A 10,515-nucleotide genomic window follows, 5' to 3' on the forward strand; every position below is an offset into this window, starting at 1 on the left:
CATGAGTTATTTTCCAAGGCTTTAAGAATTTGAATGAAATATACCTCTTTCATATCTTTGGGGTACTCATTAGATGAAATGTTTCAGGGGGTACTCATTAGATGAAATGTTTCAGAATTATAGAAGTTAATTCATCCTTAAGACTCATCCTTAAGAATGCCTGTTCAATAAGTCAAATTTTTGGAAAGGAATAGACTAAATTATTATTTCCAGATATTTTGATTGTCCATATAAAAAGTTCAAGAGTCCAGTAGACAAACTATTAATATTAAAACTGGTAAGAATTTATCAAAGTTTTTGGAGATAAGCTCAATATACAAAAATGAGAGTATGCTTTTAATAACAACTATTTAGAAAATATAATAGAAAAAAATATCATTATCAATAGTAACAAAAATTATATAAATGATCTAGGGATGAATAAACCTAACAAAGATATGTGAGGCATTTATGGAGAAAATTATAAAATTCTTTGAAAGACATAAAAGAATATAAATATTTATATATCACATGTTTACATAAATATAAATAGAGATGCCATGTTCATGGTGAAGAAACCTTAATATTGTAAAGATTTAATTTTTCTTGTTATATAAATTCAGTACATTTCCAATTAAAATTCCAGCAGAAGTTTTTTCCCAGAGAACTCGAGAAACATTTTACTAGTAATACGGAAATGTGCACGTATGCAATAAATGAGAAAGGATAACATAGAGAAGGTACTTTTCCTGCCAAGTATCAAGGAACATTAACAAGTTGTGGTACATAGATATATAGACTATTGCAACTGAATGGAATCCAGAAATAGGCTTTGAAACAGATAGCAGCTTACTATTTGAAAGATAGGGTATCATAAATTAAAAAAAAGTGATGAAGTATTTAATAAATTTTGCTGAATGGATGGTTCTTTTTATAGTACAAATAAAATTTGATTCAGTTTCCCACGGTACATAAAATTTCATTCCAGATGAATTAAAGACCTAAACATGGGAAAGGGATAAAAAAGAAAACCTAAAACAGGAGACAAGTACATAAGAGAACAGATTTAGGAGTTCAAGGGTTGAGAAGGGTAAAAGTATAAGCAGTAAAAGAAAAGATTGCTAACTTTGATTGTATGAGGGAAGAAAACCACCTTAAAATAAAAGAAACCATAAACATATTCAAAAAGACAATGACAGCCTAGAAGAAGGTATTTGCGTAATTCAGACAATTCCTAGGTAAAGAACTTTTGCAAATCCATGAAAAAAGACAAATGACCCAGGGGAAAAAGAAAAACAGGCAGAAGATACCAACAGAACACTTACTTGGGTGCTTGGGAAATACAATGAATACAATAATTTTCCTCCTATCTGATATCAAGTGTTGGCTTGGACAGTTATCCAAATATGGGGGAAAATGACATTCTCCCATGCTGTTAGGGAAAGGAGGAGGGTAAATTTTCACAGCCACTCTAAGGAACATTTGGCAATATCTAGTAAAATGAAAATGCTTATAATCCTGTGGCCCAGCAAGTTCCTATCTGAATAAGCCTAGAGAAATGGTTGCATATGTGCCCTCAAATCTAGGATGATCATACCTCAGTCTTTGTAATGGTGAAAGACTGGAAACAACCTAAATGTCTGTCTGTACAGGAATGGATAAATGTGGCATATTTGTATAATGGAACTGAAATTAAAGGGGATAAATAAGATCGAAACTATGAATATGTAAAATTAAAAAGATCTATAAGTATTAATATCTATGTCTGTTTATCAGTTTCTATATGGAGCTGTCTATAGATACATGTAAAAGAATGAAAAACAGACTGGCAGGAAGGCTACCAGTTTTATGGTGTTGTGGGAAGATGAATATGGGGTTGGAACTTGGGGTCATTAGTATAGGGACTTTTGTGTTATCTGTGCTTTTTTTTTTTTTTTAAAGCCCAGAATCAAATATGAGCAATTGCTAATGGGTTCTAAATTTTGATATGAGGATATGGATGTTTTGTTTGTACTTTTCATTGTCTTTTTATTAACCTTAAGAAGAATAACAAGTATAGCTGGATGTGAACTAATATTTTCAAAGGAGGCTAAATTTAATTTTTGTTTCAATTCCTCTTTACACTGATGTACTAAAATGTGGAGGAACAAATGATATTTTTTGCACTGTATTTTTAGTGATGCCAATTGGTGGAAAGGAGAAAATCACAGAGGAATAGGACTCTTCCCATCCAATTTTGTAACAACTAATTTAAACGTAGAATCTGAGGCAGGTAAGTTAAATCTTAGAAAACGTTAAATCTGTTGACTTTTTTTTCACTTGAATTTTATGATTCAGTTTTGGGTATAGATTGGCATTTAACTTTTGCTTTAAATCATTTATTTGTAGGCATTACAATTAACCTACTTTTTAACCAGATTAATGGGTTAATTTATCCCATGTCAAGCCCAAGAACTATCTCCTCATATTTCGAATCCTCTGAGAGTTAATGTACATAGTTAAATATCAGGCATATAGTCATCTGTGACCATGTAAATATTTAAATTAAACTAACTATATAGTGTAAGAGGCAGTTTGTTCTGTACAAAGAGTGTTGTTTTTATTCTTCACTGAACCACAGTGGTGAAGGGGGGACGTGTGGGGGTCGGCTGGATGGCAAGTGCCCAGTGTGAGTACACAGTCAGGATAGGAGCACTCCTAAATTTTAGACTTTTCCTCACCTTAATTTGATCTTAGGGAAATTGAGACAGTAATAAAGTATTAGGTCATTAAATATGTGATGTCCAATTTTGAATCAGAAGTTTAGTTTGTTATATCTCAAACAAAAAGCAGTACATAATTCAAAGTATACACCTAAGATATCGACACAGTGTTGCCATCTTAATGGTAGCTTTAGCTTGCTCATGCCAGCAGCAAAGAAACCTGGAAAGCCAGTGGTGATGAAATTACAAAAGGTGTTTCCATAGCTTGTTGAGAGTGATTATTTTTCCTTGCAAGAAGTGGTCTAAAGCCTGGAAGAAGTGGTAGGCAGTTGGTGCCATCTGGTGAATACAGTAGATGACAGAGAGTTTCCAAGTCCAGCCTCTGTAGTTTGAACAGTGTTGTTTGTTTGACTGTGGTTGAGCATTGTCTTGCAAGAGGATCGGCCTGTCTCTATCGATCAGTCTCGACTGCTTAATCGCAAGCTTCCTCTTCATTTTGTCCAATTAGTTGCAGTAGACATCTGCTGTAATCAGGTGACCAGGTTTCATGCAGCTGTAGTGGATAATACCAGCGCTGGACCACCAGACAGACACCATTAGCTTTTTTTTGATGAACATTCAGTTTTGAACTATATTTTGGCACTTCATTTTGCAATTGTCAAAAAGGATCAATTTTTCATCACACCTAACAATATGGTGTAGAAATGGTTCACCTTTATGTTGTGACAGAAAAGAAAGAAAGGCAAGCTTTGAGATGATTTCTTTTCCGACGGTTGTTTAATTCATATGGTACCCATCCATGCAGCTTCTTTACCTTGCCCATTTGTTTCAAATGATCCAATATTATTGGAATAGTAACGTCAAACCTTAATGCTGTAGTAATTCACACGTAGGTTGAGATGGATTCGTTTCCACAACAGCTTTCAGCTCATCATTATCCACCTTGGTCTCAGGTCGTCCATGTGGCTCATTTTCAAGATTGAAATTATCAGAATGGAACTTCTGAAACCATGGACGTACTGTGTGTTCATTAGCCACATCCTTCCCAAATGCTTCATTGATATTTTGAGCTGTCTGCGCTGTATTGGTTCCATGGTGGAATTCATATTCAAAAATAACATCAAGTTTTGACTTATCCATGGTTTCACAAAAATTGTGCTAAAAAAAAAATTTGAAAGATAATCACAAGCCAAATGGTATGTTTGAAAGACTGAGGATATACCTTCACAATAAAAATAAAACAAGAAATGTCAAAGTGAAATGTCAGAGATACCAACTGTCAAACGTAGTACTTAAGGAAATCGGACATTTCATACTTAATATAACCTAATACTATAATCAAGCCACTAAGGTTCCTGGTTTAGATCTTCTGAACTTCAGTCAGTTCTGCAGCCACAGACCGTTCCCCTCAGCCACTGTCAACCATGCTGAGACAGTATTCCATTTATTTTGCAGGTAGAGATGTGGGGGCATCTAAGTATAAAGGAACATCTCATGATAAGACTAATGATGATAATCAGAAATAAAATTGTTAATGGTTTTCGAGCACTCATCATATGTCGGGCATTGCGCTTAATTCTTCATACTATTTCATTTAATTCTAATAATTCTGTGAGACTGTTGTGTTTGTCACCCTGTTTTACAGATAAGGAAACTGGGATTGAGGTATTATGTGTCTAGTAAATGATAGAGCCAGGATTCTAAAATCAGTCAGTCTCACCTTATTATGTACTCATACTGACTCATTGAGGGCTATATCAATGCTAATCCTTAGCCAGTTCTGGAGAAAAAACTTAAAATGAAAGCTGTAAGCATCATGTGTAACATTATCTTTGTATGTATAGAGTGATATATTCAGAAAAGTGAAGTTGTGAGAAGTGGCTACTCACTGATTTGAATACTGAGTACTTTTACTATTTATACTTTCATCCCTCTAGTCTCATTCTCTAAGTAAACAGGAATATTGGAGACACCTTTTTTAATAACTTGATAGACCAGGGGATCCTATATAGCAATTTCTGCTAGACATAGGCTGGAGAGTATTACAAGGAAAAAGTATCCTGGGTTTTCAATTTATCCTTGTGTTATGATGACCGCTGTTCTTTAGGACATAATTGAAAGTTAGCTACCATATTTTAAATAAATGACTAACTATTGGGATTTAAAAATCCTTTGGTTACATAGATTTTTATTGTAATTTTGTTTTTACCAAAGTTCACTTTGTTAAAATATAGTACATTTATTTTAACAGTACTCCAGGAAAGATTTAAATAGTATTTGTAAGCTACTTCTTTTCATGAAAGACTTTTTTGTTTAGTGTTGTCTTAACTATTATCAAAATTATTAAAATCAGGTGTATTTTTTTGTTCATATAGGAAATATAATATTTTCTTTCTTTTTTTTGAGACATGGTCTTACTCTTGTTTCCCAACCTGGAATTCAGTGGCACAATTGTAGCTCATTGTGACCTTTAACTCCTGGGCTCAAGCAAGCCTGTTGTCTCAGCCTCCCAAGTAGCTGGGACTACAGGCGTGCACCACCACACGTGGCTAATTTTTTTATTTTTTGTAGAGATGAGGTCTTGCTATGTTACTCCAGCTGGTCTTGAACTGCTGGCCTCAAGCAGTCCTGCCTCAACCTCCCAAAGGGCTAGGATTACAGGCGAGAGCCACCATGCCTGGCCTAGTAATTTTTTTTATCTAGAAGGAAGAGTATAGAAGGAACTCATAAATGTAACTATGAAATTAGCTAAGTAGATAATAATCTACTCTTGTATATTTATTCACCCCAGTGGTAACACTCAGTTTGCAGGAAAATGCCAATGATGACAACACGCATTAATATTTCTCACTTGTTCCACTAGAATGTAGGTTCCAGGAGTGTGGGAATTCTTGTCTGTTCTGTTCACTGGTGTAATGTATAGTATAAATGCCTAGAATAATGCCTGTCACATAATAAGTGCTAAAAAAAATATTTGTGACACTAACGAATGAACATTTGTAACAACATTGATTATAGAAATGTGATGACTATTTAAAGGGCTTCCAGTTTTTTTCTTGTGGACAATCATGGGCCACTTATAAATTAATGACTAAAATTACCAAAGTAAATGCTGAGGAACTTAAAGTTTACTTTGTTTCTATAGCAGCTGTGGACAAATTGAATGTAATTGATGATGATGTGGAGGAAATTAAGAAATCAGAGCCTGAGCCTGTTTATATAGATGAGGTAGAGTCTTTCTTTTGCTTAATAGTTAAACTATCAAGACTTTTAAAATGTATTAAAATGTGTTTAAAATGTATTATCCTTGAGAATGCTTGGAAAGAATAATTTTATATTCACTGAAGTTAAAACTCTTTTGAGTTTTTATATTTTTTTATTTTAATTTATTCTTCAACTTTCCTATTTAAAACCACTTTGAGTTTTTAAAGTGTTCTATTACTTTTTTAGGATAAGATGGATAGAGCCCTGCAGGTACTCCAGAGTATAGATCCAGCAGATTCAAAACCAGACTCCCAAGACCTCTTGGACTTAGAAGGTACTTAGTGAATATTAGAGATTATTTTAATGTTATTTAATATTTTAGCTATTTCATGTCTTGAGTTTCTTTTGCCTTGTGTTTTCTTCTAGAAGTTAGAAATCTCTTGGTGGAAAACAGACTAATACAGTAAAAATAGTAAAGGTATTACTTGGGAGGTGTTGTTATAAACCTGTATATCCTTTTTAAGAAGGAAGTCTGTATTTCTGTAAGCTCACTGGTGAAATTGGCTGGAAATATTTGCAGTCCAAAAAAGGATATAATTGGAAATAATAGCATATTAAATTGAGTAAAAAATGTTAAAAATCCTTATTCCTGTTTAATTCTCTTGTATCACGACTTTAAAGGTCAAAATTACACATGATCAGTGTTTGTAATGTGATCCATTTGATGCATGCTGATGTGTCTTTTAGTCTCTAAGAAATGTGAAGCAATTAAAACATGTTTTTATGCTTTTTAAAAAATTCTTTGGAAGAAAAATCTCTGGTAAGTGGATAATTCTTCTCAAAGCTTTATAGAAGAAAATCTGGTTATGAATATAGAATATAGTATTGTGCTATTCGTTGTAACAGTGTTTATATTTGTAAATACACAAAATGTTGTATTTTGAAATGTCTTAAATGAAAAATGTTCATTTCTAATCTGCGTATGATTACGTATATACTGTGGTTCAAGTTTGTTTTACTTAGCTAATAGTAGTTTTCTAGATATCTTTAAGACTTTGAGATAACTCCAAATTTCAGTCTGTACACTTAGTTAATAGTTCCAAGAAGAACATGGTGAACAACTCACATGCTGAAAAAAATAAATAAATAAAATAAAGAAAAAAGAACATGGTGAAATTTTTATTTTAGAGTTGACCTTGCCTTTGGTCACATGATAGTAATATATAGTAATAATGGTACTAAATAGTAATAAAATTAGGTATTTTATAGTCCTTTCTCTAGCATATACCTAATCTCTATGTATTATGCATGATGTTGTATATTGGTGCTCTGTTGTTAAATATTGTTGAAATTGGCTTAAACTGGATTAAGTTTCTAGAATTGTGATTTTGTATTTACAGATATGTGCCAGCAGATGGGTCCGATGATAGATGAAAAACTTGAAGAGATTGATAGGTGAGATTTTTCATGCAAAGAATGAAAGTATAGTTTTATTAGGTTTCTTGTTTTTGGCAAACTTTAAACTAGGGAATGTTTTTGTAGAACTGTACAATCTGCTGAAATTGGTTCTCAGTTTCCCAAATTCTTACTGACTAATAGCAAGGTGGTGCCTTTTGGTAGCAATTTATTTTTTTCATGGTAATATATTAATAGTATACATAGCATCATGGACTCTTGCTCTGATCGCACCAATCTTTATTTTCTTACTTGGGCTGGAATTGAGGGGATAAAGAGTAATGAAGAATAAAGTGAATAGAGAAGAAAGTCGGAACAGGGATGTTAGGCAAGAATTGACTTATTTTGCATTGAGAAGTGGTATTTATAAAAATTTCAAATGAAACTTCTGTGGTGTTTGTGAAGTTAAACCCAGTACAACACACCTTCTCTTCTCCTTTCTCTTCTTTGTATTTCCTATATTTCTGTGACCCTTTTAATTTTGTTATCTTACCTATTTTATTCTTTAGAAATGGCAGCTGTACTGAAGGGTAGACACTCAGGATTTTGACTTGGTTCTGCCCCCTTCTCTTATTTTCAGCTTTCTATCTGAAGTTGGAGGCAGAAACTATAGTGAATGGAAGACAAGGGATAGGCCTTAGTATTAATATTTCATCATCATCCCTTCCTATACCCTATTTTTGAACTACAATATAAACAACACAATAAGAAGGGATTAGGTAGGACCAAAGGAGTAAGGAGAACAGGAACTATTTTACTTCTTTTCTGCCTCTACCAGAGAAATGCTGTAGCAGGAAGACTTTTCCCAGTCACTGAAGACTGTAATCTTTGCTCCACGGGGCATTTTTCACAAATTTTTTCTATTTTCTTACAGAAATGAAAAATAAATCACGTGGAAATTAATGAAATAGTGGTGGTAGTTTCATTATATTTTAGAGAAAGCATTAAATATCTGCTTATACATCTACTACTTTCAATGCAGGGATGTTAATGGTTAGTGAATAATCAAACTGGAAAAGTTTAAAAGTAAAAATTGTTGGTATTATCATAGGTGTGGTTAGGACTACAATTATTATAAACTTTTCCGGAGCTTAAAAATAGTCTATGTCAGGTCGGGTGTAGTGGCTCATGCCTGTGATCCTGGCATTCTGGGAGGCTGAGGGAGGAGGATCGCATGAGGTGAGAAGTTCGAGACCAGCCTGAGAAAGAGTGAGACCCTGTCTCAACTAAAAATAGAAAAAAATTAGCCGGGGCATGGTACTGTGTGCCTGTAGTCACAGCTACTTGGGAGGCTGAAGCAGGAGGATCATTTGAGTCTAGGAGTTTGAGGTTGCTGTGAGCTAGGCTGATGCCACGGCACTCTAGCCTGGGGACAGAGTGAGACTCTGTCTCAAAAAAAAAAAAAAATTAGTCCATGTCCTTTAACTCTGCAATTTCAAGCCCATACTAAGTACATAGGGATATATGCGAAGATTTAGCTCTTAGGGTACTCATCAGATTGTTGTTTATGATATCAGAATTTGAAATAGCTAAAACAGCTTTCATTACAAGATTAGTTTAAAAAAATTAGTCAGCCCTTGGTTTCCATGGGGGAAGTCACCAAAATCTGCAGCTACTCGAGTCCCTGTTATGAAATGGCATAATGCTTGCATATAAACTGTACACATCCTCCTATACACTTAAATCATCTCTAGGTTACTTGTAATATCTAGTACATTGTAAATGCTATGTAAAGAGCTGTTTTATTGTTTAGGTAATAATGACAAGAAAAAAGTCTGTGTATATTCAGTAAAGACATAATTTTTTAAAAATATTTTCGGTCTGAGATTGGTTGAATCCATGGATGCAGAACCCATGGATACAGAGGGCTGACTGTAGGTCCAGTGTTCTACAGTGAAAGTCATTGTCATTGATAAACAGCTGTTGATACAAAAAGATGTCATAATATGTATTGGAAAAAAGCAGAAGATCTTATTTTTTTATTGATAAAAAGAATATTGATAAACAATACTGTTAAAGGGAAAAGTCTAAAAGAATGAAAAATCAGAGTGACCATTTCTGAATGAGTTAATTTTTTAAGTGAGAACTCAACCATTAACCAATTTGTCAACTTCAGTTTTTGAGTAGGCCAACTGGCATTTTCTTGTTCCATGGCCACTGACTGCAGATGCAGCTCCTGTTCTCGAAAATGCTTGCTGTTCTTCAATAAATTCTTACTATTTACTCTCGTCAAGTATTCAGAGATGAATAAAATGTCATTTCTTCCCTTAAATGGATCATCATCAGTTTGTTCCTACCAAGAAAAGCAATTCCACTGTCAGAAAGTTAAATTATATATTTCATTTCTATCTGTCATTGTACAGAATGAAATTTTGTAGTATTTAACACACTAAGGAATAATATTGGGTAAACATGTAAATTGACTCCAAAGAAGTTTAGATAGATTTACTGAAGAGAGATTCATAGTCTGGACTTAACTATGTTTAAGACTGTTCTAATATTATTTCCTACTGTCTTCCAAAGATTATTTTCTACCACCTTGATCAAGTTGCTCTTTTGCCTTATTGCTTTGGGATTATGTCTTAAATCTTTAAGGTGATTTCAAACACAGTGATCATGCCTTTCTACTATATTCTCCTGGTGTTTCAATAGCATACTGGGCTTTGTGGACCAAATTCCTGTGATTTGATTCTTAGACACACATTTGTTAGCATGGACATTTAATTTCTATAGCTTCCTGGGTGGTTTGCAGCTGATGTTTTTGAAAATAGAATTTGACTTACTTTATATAGTCATTCCTACAACAGAAACAACGCTTTTTTTTTTTTCCTGGTTCAGACATAACAGATTCTAATAGAAGAAAGGTGACAAATTTTGATAAGACTCAGTCCAGGTCTTTTACTTGGTAGCCCTTTGTCTGTCTGCCTCTGCCTTTGCCTCTCTGTGTTTATGTAGAAAGAACCACATTGAATGAAAAGACTTATGGGCTGAGTGTAGTGGCCCATGCCTGTAATCCTATTAATAGCATTTTGGGAGACCAAAGCAGAAGGATCACTTGAGCCCCAGGAGTTCAAGGTTGCAGCAAGCCCTTAATATGATTGCGCCACTGCATTCCACCCTGGGTGACCAAGCAAGACCCTGTCTTTTAAAAAAATTAAAAAAAAAAAAAAAGAAA

The 10,515-nt window shown here is 33.9% G+C and overlaps 1 protein-coding gene across 1 annotated transcript in view; it reads left to right on the top strand.

Annotated features, from left to right (window-relative positions):
• STAM2 (signal transducing adaptor molecule (SH3 domain and ITAM motif) 2) overlaps positions 1 to 10,515 on the top strand; it is a 47,476-nt gene that overhangs the window by 27,314 nt on the left and 9,647 nt on the right. Inside the window, exons 8-11 of the mRNA XM_012659243.1 lie at positions 2,157 to 2,251; positions 5,827 to 5,909; positions 6,132 to 6,219; positions 7,286 to 7,340. Of these exons, the coding sequence (XP_012514697.1) occupies positions 2,157 to 2,251; positions 5,827 to 5,909; positions 6,132 to 6,219; positions 7,286 to 7,340 (321 nt within the window). The remainder of the gene's footprint in view (positions 1 to 2,156; positions 2,252 to 5,826; positions 5,910 to 6,131; positions 6,220 to 7,285; positions 7,341 to 10,515) is intronic.

The sequence above is a fragment of the Propithecus coquereli genome, unplaced genomic scaffold (genome assembly GCF_000956105.1).
Source record: "Propithecus coquereli isolate 6110/MARCELLA unplaced genomic scaffold, Pcoq_1.0 Scaffold118, whole genome shotgun sequence".
Classification (NCBI taxonomy): domain Eukaryota; kingdom Metazoa; phylum Chordata; class Mammalia; order Primates; family Indriidae; genus Propithecus; species Propithecus coquereli.